Source organism: Nelusetta ayraudi, unplaced genomic scaffold, assembly GCF_046127955.1.
Source record: "Nelusetta ayraudi isolate G7.1 ecotype Tasmania unplaced genomic scaffold, CSIRO-AGI_Nayr_v1 ptg000017l, whole genome shotgun sequence".
In the NCBI taxonomy this organism is placed as follows: Eukaryota; Metazoa; Chordata; class Actinopteri; order Tetraodontiformes; family Monacanthidae; genus Nelusetta; species Nelusetta ayraudi.
The window spans coordinates 3,512,788-3,530,839 of record NW_027466067.1 but is presented as its reverse complement, the minus strand read 5'-3'; the positions used below and the strand labels follow the sequence as shown (position 1 = coordinate 3,530,839).

At 45.7% G+C, this 18,052-nt stretch overlaps 1 protein-coding gene across 3 annotated transcripts in view; it reads left to right on the top strand.

Annotated features, from left to right (window-relative positions):
• Window positions 1-18,052, top strand: part of mtss1 (MTSS I-BAR domain containing 1) — a 48,163-nt gene that overhangs the window by 6,871 nt on the left and 23,240 nt on the right. For all 3 annotated transcript variants that reach the window (XM_076024803.1, XM_076024801.1, XM_076024800.1), the window contains exons 2-3: window positions 5,660-5,721; window positions 9,313-9,386. In XM_076024803.1, coding sequence (XP_075880918.1) covers window positions 5,660-5,721; window positions 9,313-9,386 — 136 coding nt within the window. The remainder of the gene's footprint in view (window positions 1-5,659; window positions 5,722-9,312; window positions 9,387-18,052) is intronic.

Below are 18,052 nucleotides of genomic sequence, written 5' to 3'. Positions count from 1 at the left end.
GCTCCTCTACTATATGCCTCCGACTTCAGCGCCGTGTGAATGCGTTTGGCGTTTTAATTACTGAAAACTCGGGATGCACCGATACTGATACCGGTGTCGAGTACTCTACTTGTACTCGTAAAATATGAGCCGATACCACTACACCGATACAAATTGTACATGTGTGTTTTTGATAATTTTGTTTGTTGCAGTAAAACTTGTGTCCGTTACCCTATGTATATAACGTGTAATGGCCTTATTAAGCATCCAGTATTGGTGAGTACTCAAATGCATCTACTTGTATTCTACTAGTATTATCCCTACTAAAAACCTGCTTTGCCCGACTGTTTAACCGGGCGTTCATTTGTTTATCCCAACCCACCACAAAAGAATCATAAGCCGCCGCAGGTTGTTTGTCCTCCCCCAACCCCCTCACTGTGTGCGTAGCAGACATGGGGTACGTGTTGAGCATGTGTCCCAGACTTCCTGTACCTGTGGCCTCCGTCCCCTGCCCTGTTCTGAAACTGTCGACTTCATTTTCAGCGTGTTTCTCCCTCGATGCGTTTCTCCAAACTGAACGATAAAAATGTCTAAATTGAAGTTGCCTTTTTTTAGGAACGTGCATAAAACCGGGGTGGTAGAATTATTGTTGTTGTGAAGCTCAGTTTGTTCCGGTCGTTGCCATAGCATCGCTAGGCGGTCTCTAATCTAAACCCTGGTAAATCCCGGACTGGGCAAAGAAAGGTGGAGCCCACACTTCCTGGATTTGGGTCCACAAGTAATAAAGTGTATCGCATAAAAAACTTTTGCTAAAGGAGGCTCCAACAAGCACAGCTGGGTAGTTTGGTAGTCACGTCAAGTATCTGATTGACTGTAAGACTCTAGTTGAGTTTTCACTCAAAATAATGCTAGTATTCCTCGTCCTTTCATTTCATGCCCCAGGAAAACTAGCATTAAAAGGACGTTGGCAGCAAAAGTAATACTTTATTCAACACCTATGCAGCTATTTTGCGCTACAAATAAAAAACAAAAACAACTGTTGTCGCATCAGTGTAGCACCACTTTCACTTTGCTTAACTGACAGGACTATTTTATCTTTACAGACTGACTAATGCCTATCTAATTGCTCTCCCTAACCCCAACGTATGTTTCCTGGTCGTAAATGTAAAGTAATGCTTCAGGTTTACGGTATGTAAACTAGTCTGTCTCCCTCTAACTAGTTTCAGAGAAATGCGGCTCCTCGCGTTCTTCTACTAAGCACCTTTGCTGTCACTTACGAATGTATGGTAGACACTCCTATATGCTGCAAACAAGATATTTTTCCTGCAGCTTGGTGGACTTGATTTCTGTTTTCCAGTTCACGAGGTCTCATTAGTCTGCTCCTCTAAATAGACTTTTGTTGAGCAGTTCCATTAAATACTGACCGTTCGAACGTCAACACAGATTAACGCTTATTGTTGAGCGGGTGCAAGAGAGGAGATTTGTCTTGAAAGTGCTCGTCAACGTGACTGAACAGAAAGACGTGTGGAGTTCAAGCTGCATCCTGTTGTCCAGCAGTGTGATGAAGTGGTTTTAGTGTCTAAGACCACTAGTGTCTCCACACCCGTGGAATCTTTCTCAGGCACATTAGCATATTGTTAAATGCTTACGCCACCTCTCTTCACTCAGTTGGCACCACATACAAACTGCACTCAGACGCTCAAATGAGAATCGGAATGAGGTCTTCCAAAATTGGTCTCGTTGAATTTCACTTCGGAGCATTGTCTGGAATTTAATGGACTGCTGGAACTTTTCACCTCATGTATGTACCATAGCACTGTCATGCCACTGCAGATCATTTAAATTCTTAAATCTTTCCATGTTAGCCAGGAGCTAGCTGTTTGGGTGAGCATTTAACACAGTTCACATTTGCACGCGGCTCGCTTTGAGCCTCCAGCCACAGTGTTATTCTGGTGTGTGACTGACTGATTTGACGAGCTCGCAGCTCAGCGGATCGCCTGACTGGCTAAATGAGGTCTGTCTCAAGTCAGGCGGGAGGGATCAACAGAGTGGGTGTATCACTTTTCCCAGATGTCAGGCCTGTCTCTCCTCGGCACGCTGCCCCCCTCCCCCCTGTCCCCCAGTCTGTCGGTCAGTGGAGCAAGTCTGGATTATCATGGCAGGATTAGACGCTGCCGGCAGGTGACTTCACACACAGACCAGTCGTAACATTACACCTGGTCATGCTGTCTGCTGGACAGAGCAGATTAAATAACAGCTCTCTATGTTCTATACATGGAAAGCCCGGGCGCTATGAATGGTTTACTGTGTTGGTGTTAGCGGAGCGTGGGGTCCATTTCTTCACATCTTAAAGCCACCAGCCGCAACTTTTGTCGTGAGTATTTTGTATTGTGCTGAAATATCAAAGTATTCGCTAAACCTGGAAATCCAGCTGCAGCTTAATGGGTTGATAAACTGACCTGTTCGCCATTTTCAGATGTACATTTTTTGAGGACCCACCCCTGCCTTTCTCAGACCCCTCCATCAGGTCCATCTTTAGGTTGACTCCCAATGTTCAATTGCCAGTATCACTTCTTGTATAGTAGCGTCACAAATATACGCCAAACAAATGAACAACCCACTGAAACAGTTTGCACCCAGCAGTGGACCTGTTGTTTACCCACATAGTTAATTTATTCATTAGAAATGAGACTCCGTGGGGGTCAAACAGCCCAACGCACCTAACATGTGTTTCTTTACGAACACAAACAAACTGATGCCTCAAGTGCTGCTTTAACATAACATTGCTCCTATGATGTCACTCATTATATTGTGTATATACGAATGGTGAACAACTTGTATTTAAAAAAAAAAAATGTGTCGCGTGTGTAAAGTTTTGACAGTGTCAACTGTCCAGCATACCGACCATAATGAATGTGCAGGGGTTCCAATTGGAAGACCTTTGGACCCCAATTGCATTTTTGTTTATTTTAAAGCATTTGTCTTTGACTCCTCAGGAGTTTCTGTCGCTCAGAATGATCCTAGCGGGCTCCGGGCTCCGGGCCCCTGGCGAAAACCACCGCCGCTCCCGTGATCTCGTTTCAGGCTTCGCTTGATCTCGATCACCTGTCCAACTGCGGCGTCTCTTTCCCACCGGCCTCGGCCTGTGCAACCCGCCGCCGGGCTTATTTTGTCTGCGAGTGACTGTGACATTCTTGGCAGTCACAACAAATCCGAACAGAATTTGAGGTCGAGGCGAGAAGTGGCGAGCAATACGGCGGGCGCAGAGAAAATAGTGGGCTGACTGTCGGCCTGCAGCTCGGCGCTTTCAACTGGGGTGCGTCGTCGATTCCTCAAACAACTCACATTTTATGCGCAAGGTTTTTTTCACTTGTGAACTGCAGTCGGTGTTTGGATTGCAGGCCAGTTATCTCATTAATAATTTGCCTCTAAAACCGTTCCATAAAAACAGGTGAACATCAGAATGAAAGAGAAGGGGCTTTCTGTGCCGCTTTTGTCGGGCGTAAATGAAAATGGTAGTCGAGTGTTGGACCCAAGGTGCACGTTTTGGAATTCAAGTGATTTGTCGTGGTAGCTGGTTTTGAATGGATTAGTTCAGTTTCAGGGAAAATCTCCCAGGCTGCAAGGAACTGAGACGTAGCTGCAGTCAGCGGTTGACACTGACTCACCTGCAACACGCAAATTCAGACTTACCAAAAAAAAAAAAAAATCACATTAATAAGAGGTTTAAAGCCGGACAGATTTAGAAACCAGACATTTATTTTATTTGCAGATTCTCTGAAAGATTAATATAAAGGGGAGAACGGGGCCGCGCGTGGGATGGGGTTTTGGGGAGATTACATCAACTCAAAAAGCTTTAGTCTTTTATCTGGAACAATGTGTTGTGTTGTTGCAGCACCCACTCCGCATTAAGTAACTGCTAATACGGGTCATCGGACCTTGTTACTTTTTTTCTTTATTTCTTTTTCTCCAAAAACTGCAGACTGTTCCGAGTTCATCGGTCTGTAGATTTTTGAACCGTGCTCATTTTCTCTGCAAGTCTGCGCTTTTTCTTTGTCTTGACCGCGGACGTCCCGCTGCTCACCTGCAGCATTTTACCTCGTATTGTTAAAAGCCCCGCGGCCGCAGTAAACCTGTTGGCCCTGTGCTATGCTCACTCCAGGCCTGCCGCGAAGTGTGGGGGTTAGCTCACAGCTTTAGAGGTGTGCAGCTAAGAGGCTAATGGCGCGGCGTTAGGGGTTAAATCGGTATTATCCCCTCCCTGGTAGAGCTGCAGAAACAGAGGACAGTCGAGTGTGACCGGGAAATTGCAGAGGCACAAAAAAAAAAAGGTTCAGCTCTGTTTTCCAGCCAGGGATTCCCTGCTTTTTTTTATTTATTTATTTATTTATTTTTTTTATTGAATAACCAGGAGAGCTTACCAGCAGCTGCCGGTCACAGATGTAACCCAAGGTCAAAAGCCCACCGCCTCCGACCAGCCTCCAATTACATCATCAGTCAGCTGCTTTCCCAGAATGCCGCCGTGAAAACGGCGTTTACGTCGTAAAGACAGAGGTTCAGCCCCGGCGAGATGCTTTAAGTGGCTGCAGATGAGACTTGAAGCATCGCTGACAGTTTCGGCCTAGTCTGTCTTAGCTGGATGACTTCCAGCAAACCTGGCCAGAATACGCCAGCGTGATAAAGCGAAGCTGAGCTGATGATGTGTGTATTTTCAGTAATGTCGCAACGCGCCACAGTGCGAGTCGCCCTGGTCGGAAACGTGTTTGGGGGAGAAAATGCAGCCGTTTCGCAGGAGGGAAAGATGAAAGCAACTCGCATAATGGTGTTTTCTTTTCTCGATTGTGTCTGTGTGTTTGTGGGGCGGTTGAGAGGCCGGGCGTCTGCCTTCATTCGAGATCCCGGGAAGCCAAAAATAACACGAGGCAGTCAGCTGTTGATTGTTACCACAGCGCTCAGAACAGCAGTTGTTTCTTGGAGAATAGAGTGACAAGAGGTCCTGGTTCTCAGAAAGAGATCTGGAAACATTGTTGGCGCTAAACGCACTGTATTACCTCAGCATCGCCGACAGCCAAACTCAATTAAAAGAATACGCAGTTACCTCTAATCTTTGTTTCTCTGCTCCTTTTTCTTCTCTTATCTGGTTCTGATTGTGAAGACGTTTAAGCAGATCTGCAGTCGGTCAGCTGCTCCTGACTGGATTATGATGACGTTATCAGCTGTGGAGAATCCTTGTCCTGACATTGATATAAACATCAATACTATTGATAGCTATTTCTTGCTTTAGCGGTGCCATTTAAAGCCATGGATTTCTCCGCAATGATCAAGTGGAGGTTCCCAGTATCCACTTTCCAAAGTTCTGATCACGCAGGGGGGCTCCCCTGTCGGTCAAGATGTTTCAATTCTCCACATATTTTCAAAGCAGCTTAAACCACACTGACTTGAAAGTACACCTAGATGAAGTGATATTTGCATCCAAGACCAAGGAATCAGTGCAGAGGGAATAATGATACTGGAATAACAACAAACCATCGCCACGTCGAGGTTGGAGTCTCTTGCATGTAATTGGCAGCCTCTCGCTCCGGCCTCGTGTTTGATGCTTCTGTGTGCAACTCCCTGCGAATCAATGCGCGGTCAGACTTTGTGAACTCATCGTCATTGATGTTCTCTGTGTTTGCCTCAGGCCAGTTATCCTACGTGGGAGGACTTTGTAACCAAAGGAGCCAAGCTACAATCACAGCTCAGGTAAAACAAACACACACGCATGCATGCACGCACCATATATACACATACACACATACACACACACAGACGGGGTGGGGGTGGGGGTGGGGTGGGGTCGTTCGCCAGCTCCGTCTGCAGCCTGTTCAGGCAGAGCTCCTGCAACCTTTTTTTTCACGCCTCATATATGCAAATGGAGACTGGAGAGGTTATTAGCAGACAAGTCAAAAGAAGCAGTTAACGGTAAAATGGGAGGTGGGGGAGTCATATGGGAACAACTCAACGAGGCAGTTCATTAAGTGCTGCTGCCATTTAAACCCATTGTTTAGCGAGTGATGCTCCCATCCAGATGTTAATGACACGCAGCGTTGCGATCGCGTGCCCTCGGGCGTGTGGCTGCGCTGTGGAGACAAGTCGATGTCAGAGGATTGTGACATCAATGCGTAATGAAAAAGGGACTGCTGCCCCAAGTGGCCGACATGATGAATTTGTGTGTTTTGAACGAGGCTCTTCAGCCAGAGCAGCAATTACACTGTACAGCCGGCCTACAGTTAAACCATGAGATTCTCCACGTCATCCCTTGTCGCCAGGGTGCATGATGCAGTGCTTTCAGCCGCTGCTATTCGTGAGGCCTGGTATCTATACTTAAGAATGAGGCTCTGAATGGGCCCTTGTGAGTTTACATGGGAGACGGCGAGTGTGTAAGTGCTGCAGATGTACATCCAAACACATATGTAATGAAAAACAGATTGTTTTCTGCGTTAGCTGAGCCATAAACATGATTTACACTCATGCGATGTCAGTTCTACATCAGCGAGGCTTCGGGCTAACACATCCCTTGTCCTCACAGGCAACACGTTGAACTCCACTGCAGTATTTCACAGCTTATGTTGCCACATATAAGAGCATTGTCCACCAAGTGCACATACATCGTAACACAATCTGCACAAACGTCCGGACTCGTGTGTTTTTGTGACTATAATCCTCGGCCTTGTTTGTTTAACGCTTGCCAAATTGTGCCTCTCGTTATCCCTCTGCATCGCACATGACGCAACGCTTGGGTTCCGACCCAACAACAGTGACCCCACTCACTGGTTCTGTGGAATAACATCACAACAGGCTGCGTTTCCCAGTAGGCCAGTTTACTTTGATAAGCATCATCTGGTCGCTGCACACCGACACGGTCCATTAGCCATGTCACTCAGCCAGCTTGCCGCACACAAACACACACCCACAATGTAAAGAGAAAACACATAACATCCGCCGTGACGAATAACCCGAATGAATTGCCTAACGCTCCCCAACAGATATTATTCAAAAATAAAGAAAAAATAGAAATAAAAGCTAACGTGTAGACGGATCTTAAGATGACGCAAAACAAAAGCGTAAAAGAGCACCTTCAGTTTCTTCTGCAGCTGCTGTGTCTTGCGGAGCTCCTCTCTGGAAAGACACCGAGTTGTCAAGTAAACTCACAATCGAGGCTGCGGTAGAGCAGCCAATAAATGCAGCAGCCTCTCAAGAAAAAAACCCACTTTGGGCTTCATCAAACGCTTCCCCAACTGCTGCAAAAATGATGTAAGAGCGGGAAACGGCGCAAGTACCGCTGTTGTGCTGTTTGTTTTGGGTTTAGTGCAACAGTGTCGCATTCGCACGGTTCGAAATTACCAATGGGCTGAAGTCCATCGTGACAACACAACGCACCGGTTCTGAAACTTATGAAACATCTGCTGAACACGAGGGGGAGATTTTTCACTTTGGAAGTCGACAGAAGATGTTGGCTTTTGACACAGTGGCTCGAAAATATTTCAAACAGAACTGAAATTCAGTTAATAATTAATAGGCGGCTGCACAGTGACTTCATGTTGCGTTCAGGTTCTATTCACCGGCTTCTGAAATCTGCAGTAGTCAGAATCGCAGAGTGATTTCGTCAATTCAGACCTCTACATTTCAATTTAAAAGCCTCCCCAATTCAGAAGCACCAATTTAAAATTTAACAACCCATCCTCCCCTCAAATACTTGCACTAGCTGGAATCTGTTGTGTTTCACAGCAGCATTAAAATATAATTTTATATGGGCCGATCAACATGTCTTCACCAAAATAGTCTGTTTCAGCATGATCTGGCTTTTAACTCCCTCAGCAGGTTTCACCGTGTGTGTGTGTGTGTGTGTGTGTGTGTGTGTGTGTGTGTGTGTGTGTGTGTGTGTGTGTGTGTGTGTGTGTGTGTGTGTGTGTGATAATACGAGAGACAATTTCCACTAAGGCCATGCAGACTCACACAAGCCATTGATGGCAGTGTCATCTGATCTTCCTTGTTAGGTTTTAAGAGGAATGAGGATACGTGTGTGTGTGTGCACAGCTATAGAAACAGACTTGACTCACCCATCATCAATGCACTCTATTGTGTGTGTGTGTGTGTGTGTGAGAGAAGGTCTCCAGTTGCACTCCTAACCCTGGCCTTTGAGGGCGACCAGCCTCTCATGTGGCTCTGGCGACCTCGCCTCCAAAATAAAAGTCCTTTATTTGCCCTCCAAAGAGGCAGCAGAGTTTGTTGTCGTCTCCAGTGCCCGACTCTGATCCCCCTTCTGCTGCGTCTTTGATCTGAACCACAGAAGAGCCTGTTTCTGTCTTTTTGTTGATTTTTGTTTTCCTTCTTCACGCCTCTGACATGTAAGCAAACAAGTCACATGACTTTGCTGGGTAACCCACCAGCCGTCCTGTAGGAATGGGTTTCAATATTTAAGGGTTCTCAACAGTGAGTTAAGATCAGTCATTGCAACATGAGAAGCAACGGAAGGTTCTGGTTGCACCAAACAGTCACAAGCTGCGTTTCCGTACAGTTTTTTTTTGCAAAATAAAAGTGAAAATTAAAAAAAAAAAAAGATTTTTTTTTGACAAAGATATTTAGGTTTTGTGCAATTCAAGGGGCAATGGAAACGCAGCTGCTGTGGTTGTGACCTTCTCAGGAATCACAAATCCTGCTGTCTCTGAGCCAAGGTCATCCATGTTATTCGGGATCTGTAAAAAACAAACAAAAAAAAACTAAAAAAAAAACAGTTCAAAATCTTGAAATTTTTTTTGTCTGAAGGACACACGCCACATCTTCTGCTGTTCGAAAAGGCACTTAAATATGTGGCGTGACCACAGCGAGCGACGACTGTTTACCCTTCGGAGAAATAAATCAACCGGAAAAACCAGAAAGACCAAATATTAAACAATACAAACCATGTATAAAAATGACAAATGGCCCACATCCGTGTCTCCTGCTCACGATACGCAACGTGTCTGTGCCCTTGTCCTCATCAGCTTCCATAATTGCTAATTGTTATTGACACTCATTAGTGTGTGCCGCTGGAGATAAAATTAGAAAGCCCTGCAGAGCCCCTTAATGAGAAAATATCGTGTGGCTGTTGAATCATTAGTTTGATAGTAAATATTCGGTGGCCTGGTTTCAGCTCGGAGCAGGTCGGCTAACATTTGGCTCGCACTGTTTGTGCCCCGCGTGTTTTGATACAGGCGGAGTCCCGTGCTGTCGGCCTGGGCAGTAGGAAACGTGTGAGCGTTCTGCTGTTGTTACGTGGCGCTGAAACGTGTCTTTGTGTTTGTCTTGTCTCAGGACGACCATCGCGATGACCGGAGCCTTCCTGGATGCTTTCCAGAAGGTGGCAGACATGGCAACCAGCACCAGAGGTACGCAAACAAACAAACACAAACAGTGGCGCCCACAAATCATCAGATTGTGTTTATGACCTGTGGGTTGCACACAACAAAGCGAGTGAGAAGTGCGTGCGTGTGTGTTTGTGTGAGCGAGCTTGTTCCGTCCCAACAGCCTGATCTTTTTAGAGTTATCTTTTAAAATTATATATAGTGACATAATAGAGAAACCACTTGGCTTCACAAAGTGTAGCTGTGTGTGTGTGTGATGTTTTATGGAGAAACCAGAAATGATTGAGCTTCCTGTCTGAAACATACCAGGAGAACAGCAGAGCCAGTTTTAAGAGTTTGTTTCCGTTCTTTTTTTTTTTTATATATATCAAGATCAACAATTTTCTGCGCAATTCTTTGTTCCTTTCAGAACGTTTCGTGTTTGTTCTCGACTCTCGCACGCACCTTTACCTCATATTGAACAGTGCTTATTCAACAGTCGAGTTATTGTTAGGAATGTTTTTTTTTTCTTCCCCGGAACGAGATACTACTTTGTCAAACGATAGCTGCGCAAGCGTGTGGACGTGACAGTCGCTACTGATTCTCTCACTGCGCATTCCAACCCACATCTGAGTCGAGCGTTTGTGAAATATTTATCGGGACTCGCAGAAGTCTCTGTGGTGCCTGCAAATTCGAAAGCCTTTCGCAAAAAAAATATTCTGGAACTGACTTTTGCAAAAAAAAAAAAAAATTGTTTCCGTGGTCTCTGCTGAAGTGCTCGTCAGACGGGGCTGGCGGACGGACGAGGGTTTATCATGTTCACCAAGATTTTGTTCTTTACGACATCATTGCATTGAATTTCTCGGCATCGGTTACATGTCCGCGGCGGTGATTGCATGTCGGTCGCCGCCGCCACTGGCTCGACTGAGTCGGAGCTTGTTAAGACGCTCAGCTGCTCCCGCCATTATGTAACACGAAAGTCAGTTGGCATTTTAAATGGAATCCGGGCCGCATGCGAGTGTGTGCGTGTGAGGAATCGATTGGATGACTCACGCTCGCGCTCCCTTCAGCGGAAGGCTCCGTGGACGTGCTCCGTCACGTTTCGGGTTTCGCGATTGTTTGTCAGAAAGGCGGCAGCAGCAGCAGCAGCGGCGGCTCTGCGGAAAAACGCATTTTGCTGTCGACGGCACCGAGTTGACGGGTCAAAACAAAACAACACAACAAAACCCGGCAATGAGAGCTGAAAGTCGTCCCGTCAGCGAAGCCTGATTTGGATCGTATTCAACCGAAACCCTTCCAATGTAAATTTAAAGGGTTTGGTTGAATAAAATAGGATTTGTTTCTGTTGCGTCTCATCACATTCGTTTTTAAATAAACATCATCTTCTACTACTAAAATCCTTCATGTATGAAAAGTTGTCAGCTTGAGTAGCTTCTGCTTTTTTATTTCTCTCCTTTCTACTTTTTATACACTTCTGCTTTTTCGTCTCTACTTTTATGTCCCAAAGGCGCATTGGCATGAAAAAAAAAAAAAGTCTCACGTTAATCCTCTTAAGACAACAAGGGCGGTGACATTACTGAAAATGGGACGTGCAAGAAGGAAGTAAAGTGGAACCAATGTCAATTTTCAGACTAACTCTCGCTGCGTTTCCATGACCCCTAGAATTGCGCAAGACCTAAATATAAAAACTGGTAATGGAAACGCCTAAAGTTCGGAAAACCTCTCAAATATCGCAAAAAGGTTTTTCCGCTCTCATGAGGGGATATGGAGGTATATCGCAAAAGTGTCACGGAAACACTTTTCACGTACGGGGTCACGTGACCAGTTCACTTCAAGTGAAAATGGTGCGTTATGTTTGGACGGAGGAGGAGACGGAATATATATATATTTTTTTACAGGTAATCAAAGAGGAAAAAATATAACAACAATTCTTGACAGCAAACAAAACATAAACGAACAAAAGCAAGCGTAATTCTCGTACGCGGGACGAGATTTTACGAGAATTACGGGTCATGCGCTTCACACCACTCAGTGGAAACACCTGCAAGTCGCAATTGTACTTTGTTGAAATTTTAGAAATATTGCTTTTATTAAAAACTGTTACGGAAACGCGAAGGAGAAGAAGTTGAAGTTTGGCCTTAGGCCTCTGCACCTGTTAGCTGGGAAGGATTAGCCGCGGTGTCGACCCTTTGTGATCACACTCTGTAACAGCACACGACATCCACCTCATGCGTTAGACGGCGTCTTAACATCTCGGCGGGTGTTTTTTTTTTTTTTTTTTTCTTTTCATCATGCAATTCAGGGAAAGTTTCCTTGGCGTTGGGTCCGTTTCTCTGTGTTAAGCGTGCACGGACAGCGTCTCATACCTCCGTAATGTGCACTGCCCGGCTGTGCAAAGTCCATAAATTCACGGTAGCTGAAGTCATATTCACAAAAATGTGTAATTGCTATTTCGGGGCGAGGAAGTCGAGGCTGCCGTTTTGCACTCTTCGCCCACATGATGTCATCTATCAGCGCGGGGCAGATACGCCCAAAAATAAATGGTTGTTCGGAATCCTCCGTTGCATTTACACCGGCGCTTTTCACTGCAGCAGAGACGTCGGCGTGTGTCACGCCGGGCTTTCGGTTGCATGTGGGAGGCGTGTAGAAACGGCATCAAACATGTTGTTTTTTTCAGCCAACGGCGATAAAAGTCGAGCCTTCCGACACTGCATGTTCGCCAAAAGTTATATTTAGACGTTGTTGCTCAGGTGATTTGCAAATTGGCCAAAGTTCTTAATGTAAGTGGGCCATGTTTGCGTCTTCTTAGTCAGAGGGTTTCAGAAGATTTACGCATTTAGAACGCCTCTTTGTCTGAATGCGTTTGCGTGGGGATTCTTCTTCATAGCTATTTGAAGAAGATGATTCAGTTTGATGTCACAGAAAATAAGATGCTATAGTGCCATCTTTTTTTGAAACCGGGGAACAGCAAACTGTTCTGCGGGTGAAAGGGATGCTGAGCAGTGAAACGTTAATAATCAAAGGGATTCTTCTCATGTTGAAACGAGCAGGTCGTTAAGTTTGCCAACGGCGGGTAACAAAAATAACCAGTGTCGATTGAGTTAAAATGACGTCAGTTATGGAGATAAAATGCCAGATATTCTTAGCTTCCGGACCTGTTAGATAGGGCGATTGTCAGCTTTTCCTTGTTGTATTGATTTGGCTCAGCCGGCTGAGAGGTTTCTGATGGCATTTATCGCTGAGAATACAATACAGTCATTGACTTAGAAACAAATGGCATTAACACGTTTTGGATAGATGAGATGTGGCGGCCTGATGATTAAATCACAAGGTTTGGGGTCGTCATTGCTCATTAATTATTCACGCAGCCCTAAAAACTCTTTTGAAGGAAGAAAAAAAATGGTCCTGATATCTGCTTACTGCTTACTGCAACTCTCATTGAGGGTGAATATTAAGAAGTAAATAATCCAAGTAAGTGTGACCTTAGTCTCAGACTGAAAAAAAAGATGATCAACATTGACGGGCAGACCATCCCTGGGTGTGCAATGAAGAACAACGTGACTTCCTGTTGGAGGAGGGTGGGCAAAGCCAGGTGTGGTGGGCAACGCTTGGCTTAACTGAAGCTCAGTGTCGTTTCCTCATTTTCGCTTTAAGCGGTTTCATTTCAGCCGCGCGAGTCGCGCTGCTCGCAACATTTGCCATGTCATCAACACTGGGGTCACACAAAATTGAGACACAGTGCACAGGAAATGGAACAGATTTATCACAGTCTACCAAACGCTGGTGGCTTTTTTTTTTCTCTCTCTCCTTTCTTTTAAAGAAAAATTGAACTTAAAGCGGAATCCTAGGAAATGTGGCTTCCATTAAATGAAAATCCTTCTCTTGCATTGAGCGTCCCGGTGACTTTTCCCTGTGGTGTGATGGAAAAGTGTTCAAAGTGTTCGCCTTCACTTCAACTGTCACAACAGTGGCGCAATAAAACGTGTCCTCGCAGCCCCCTTTTTTCCGGCGTCGGCCCGCTGTTGTTTTTGCAAGTTTTATACTTAAAGGCGTGTGTGTGTGTGTGTGTGTGTGTGTGTGTGTGTGTGTGTGTGTGTGTGTGTGTGTGTGTGTGTGTGTGTGTGTGTGTGTGTGTGTGTGTGTGTGTGTGATCAGTCCGAGACACCTTGCGGCTCTGCTCCAATGGGAGATGCCAGCCGCTGCCACGTGAGGAGGTAAAGTGAGTTGAACCAAGTCGGCACATGTGCACGGAAAAACCTGCAGGAGACACGTGTTGAGCAGAGGGGGGGGGGGGGGGAAAGCCTCCCCGTTCAAACAGGTATAACTTTGGGTTCGATCGTCCCCAGGTCCTGGCCTGGTTCGGCCCAGATCGGCCCTGCAGAGGACTCCGGCCCGCTGGCCATCTGTTAGCGGTTAGCTCAGTTTAAAGCTAATGCAACGTATACCAGTGCGTGTTGACCGAGCACATTCCACTGCGCTCTCTCTCTCTCTCTCTCTCTCTCTCTCTCTCCCTCTCTCTCTCTCTCTCTCTCTCCCTCTCTCAGTGTGTGTGCGTGTGTGTGTGTGCAGCTGTGCGCCATGCTTGGACAGCTGTCTTCTCCTCTCCACGGCTCTTGTTGACGACAATACGTTTTAAGAGTCTCTGCGGTCAGAAGCAGTCAGAAGGTCCTTTGTGCGCAGCTGTGTTGTGCCGCAACTTGTGAGCTTGTGGTGCCCGTCGCGCACGTGGCTCGGCGTCGGCCGTGACGCCTTCTGCGTCTCCTCTGGCTGATTTGGAAACTTTGGATCACCGGTGGTCACACCAGCAAGCGTTGATCTGTGGCCTGCAGAACCAAACCAAGCCTGAAAATACTTGACTTGGTTATAACTAGGATGATTTTTCCTAAATAAGAATATCCTCATTTTGTGCCAACACTGAGTTTCTATTCAATGATACACTGCTCAGTGTCTTATCTAATGTTAACAAAACAACCCGTCACATTAAAAGCAATGGAACCGCAGTTTTTTTTTTTAATTTTTAATTTAAGGTCAAACGTAACCAGGCTATGTATCGTGCATGCAAGAGTCGGCCTACTCGTGTTTTAATCACTGCCGGACTTGCAGTCGAATGTAATTAATCATCCTCATCGCTGCTCAGGTTCTCAGCTGTAATTCAACCCTTTCCGGTTCACACATCCAGTTCGACTCTTCCGTGTCTCTCAGTCAGCTGGAGTCTCCAGTGTGAGGATTTTTCAATGTGCCAGTCTAACAAAATCCCCAACAAACTACTAATATTGCACAGTCTTAAATTATATGTGAGCAATAACTACTACGCACAGTGCAAAGGGCTCAGTCCGGCTGTTATTGACGGGTGCATTCATCCCCTGCCATAACTCTAATTAGGCTTTTTATGAAAGGGGGCTTTTTTGAAGAATTTAACTATGAAACGTGTTTGAGTTATTTTACACTTGTGTTGTTTCCTACATAATTCCATGTGTGTTCATACGTAGTTTTGATGCCTTAAGTGAGAAACTGCAATATCAGTAGTCGTGGGAATGAAAGAAAAGACATTAAATTCATCAGTGTGTCCAAACCTTTGTATGGAAGTGCATTCCTGCCACCATAGAGGAAAAAAACCAACAGGTTTTACGTGATCATTTTCACATTATAGCGTGAAATTATCACAAAATAACGTGAAAATGAACGTGATAGTTTTACATTATAATGTGATACTGAGCCCTGTTTTTTTTTCTAGGGTGGTAGCAATGCGCTTCCGAACTTTTGACTGGTAGTGTATAATAATGATAATAATCGTCAAGTGTGATCGCCTCCAAGGCCACACCCATATACCAATAAGCCAATTAAGGCCAAAACAAACTAATATGTATTTTGGCTGCTGCAGGCCCAGTTGTGTGGTGTTTGTTTCTCTCGCTGTTGTTTGCCTTCCTGTCTGATCGCTGACGGACATGATTGGGCCACGATACACACCCATGATCTGGGTCGCCCGGCCCGAGATATATTCAAGCCACTCCTTCGTGTTCCATACTGCTTAATTAAACTCCTGCATGTAAAGGATCACAGCTTACATGTACACTACCAGTACACACACATACACACACGCTGTTCGACAAGTGTGTTGAGATGTCTTGTCAGCACGTGGAACCCTTTCTCTCCTGTCAAGTTCCCATGCTCGCCCTCAGGGGAGTGTGTGTGTGTGTGTGTGTGTGTGTGTGTGTGTGTGTGTGTGTGTGTGTGTGTGTGTGTGTGTGTGTGTGTGTGTGTGTGGCCACGAACGCATTTGTTTTTGTGTGTGTGTGCGTGTGAAAAAACCAGTCTGGTGGGTGCTTTAGTATTTGAGGTAGGTGGCATGGTTGCACTCCAGTTCCCATCAGTGTGCGATGTGAAAAAGAAGAAAATGTCACCTGTTTAATGAAAATCATTGAACTGAATAGCGTTTTTTTGTTTTGTTTTTTAAATAGCTAAAAGCCCTGTGCCTTGCTCAAGGGCAAGTTATTGTTGTCATGGACCGGAGCAGGGCGGTTTAGCTCCATCTCGCTGTGTGTTGGTGTGTGAGGGGTTCAATGACATTATGTTGCCTTGAAATCAAATCAGGCAAATTCATTTGATTATGTTCAAATGAAACACACACACACACACACACACACACACACACACACACACACACACACACACACACACACAGAGGCTCTGACGGAGCCGATGTCCTCAGTTTGCTGTGGTCATTTTCCACAAAGGCCCAGTGTTGTTTGGTTTCATCCACTTGGCTTATGGAAATCCAACTTTGAATTTCCTGCTTTTTGAGGTGCCAAACTTGCACTTGTCCTCGTGTCTTTGGGATTTTTCCTCTCGCTTCCGTGACTCCCAGCGGAGGGACGCGGCAGTCGGGCCGTCTGGGGCGCATCGTTTGGAGATCTCAGATGCGCATCAGATAATCGCAGACTTTCGCCGACGGTGTTGCAGAGCCTCGGAGCTCAAAGTGGCCACAGTCAGCTGATTCCCGAGTTCCTCTTGTGTCTTCTCCGGCGATTCCACATGACCGGGTTCCCTTGCCAACCCGAGACAACGGCTGACGTCTTCGCCGTCATGGGGCCCGGGCGGCAGCAGGCGCACGCACGCACGCACGCACGCACGCACGCACGCACGCACGCACGCACGCACACACACACACACACACACACACACACACACACACACACACAAGCAAGCACGCAGACACACGTGCACGTAGATCACAAGGCTTTCGGCTGAGCGCTGTTGACTAGTTGGGTTAGAGCTTTTCCTCACTTCTGCTCTGTGGCTGAGGTGGAAATGTTCAACAGATGGATGAGTTTGATGATCAGGTGGGCCAATTGGATGGAGAAAGAAATAAACTGTTTAGACTGTTTTTTAATTTCCACAGTGTATGAATTTTACACATACTGCTGCACTGCTGCTGTTGGTCGGAGTGTTGTGAAGGGCGCCTTGGGGTCGTTTCAGATTAAAACCCTGTTGACTTCTGAGCTGCCAAAAGACGTGATTGGATTTATGGCTGAGGAAAATAGGAAGTGGGCAGGTTGTGAAGAATTATTCAAGAACCGGAGGAAATGTAAAATTGAAACGGAGCGGAGCAGCAGCACTCACTTCAAGAAGGGCTGATTTATTATGTAGGCGAGCAAAGGGCTTCACAGGTTTTTCACTTAAGTTAGCCTCTGGCTACAACACTTCCTTCCAGTCGCTTGTTGTCCACCTCATGAATTAGTCCCCCATTGAGTGACTGATGGTCGCCTTCGTGCAGCGACCGGCCTCTGTGCACCCGAGGCCACCAACAAGCCAGGAGCTGCGCGCATAAAACTGTTTCAGAGAGAGTTGCGGGTTTCTTTCGATCGGAGTCTTGTCGGTATACAGCACATTGTGTAAAGGTGAAGTTGTTGCCAGCGCCTCTCACAGTCCAGACTCTGTAGCTAAGAAGGGAAGAGTATGTGTAAGCTCTCCAGGTGATTGTCTGTTAAAATGTTTCCTTCCACTCTTTCCATTTTGTCCAGCACATCGTGCCAGAGGCCTTTCTGGAGTCTCATTAAAAGAAATGCGCCACCTAACTGAGCCATTGATTTTTTATAGAATTCAAATTTTATTGTTTCATGTGACAAGTGTTGATTGTGCAGCAACAAGACCCCAAGAATCCAAGATGGCAGCCCATTCATTTCAGTGAAGTTGCTCACCCAGCACATACGTCAAAAAGGTTTTTGACCGCCGCATTATTTGGCCCATAGAGCATGCGCAGTAGTGTCACTTCCCATCATGCCTCTGTAACTCACACAATCTATTTGGCCAATCAGAACGATCCTGGTGAAAGTGACTTCCAGACGTGTCAGCACGCTGCGACGTCATGCTGGGAATAAATTATTTTCTGGTGATTTTCTGGCCTTTATCATTTTTTTAAACGACTAGAAGATCATAGTTGAAAAAGCTACAATAGAAAGATTTTCCACGAATCGCGTTTCAGACATTTTAAAGGCATTTATGTTTGTGTTGCGGTCTATGGGAAAAATAATTTTTGAGCCCACAGGATTTTTTTGCTGCAGTGCCTTGAGTGGTCACTGGGAAAAGTCGGTGTGCCGCCATATTGCCAGTCCAGTATCCAATTCTTATACTACATCAATGGCAGCAACAAAGATATTTGGATAAACAAAGAAGAAGAAGATAAACAAATAACAATGTGCACTGTTTGTACT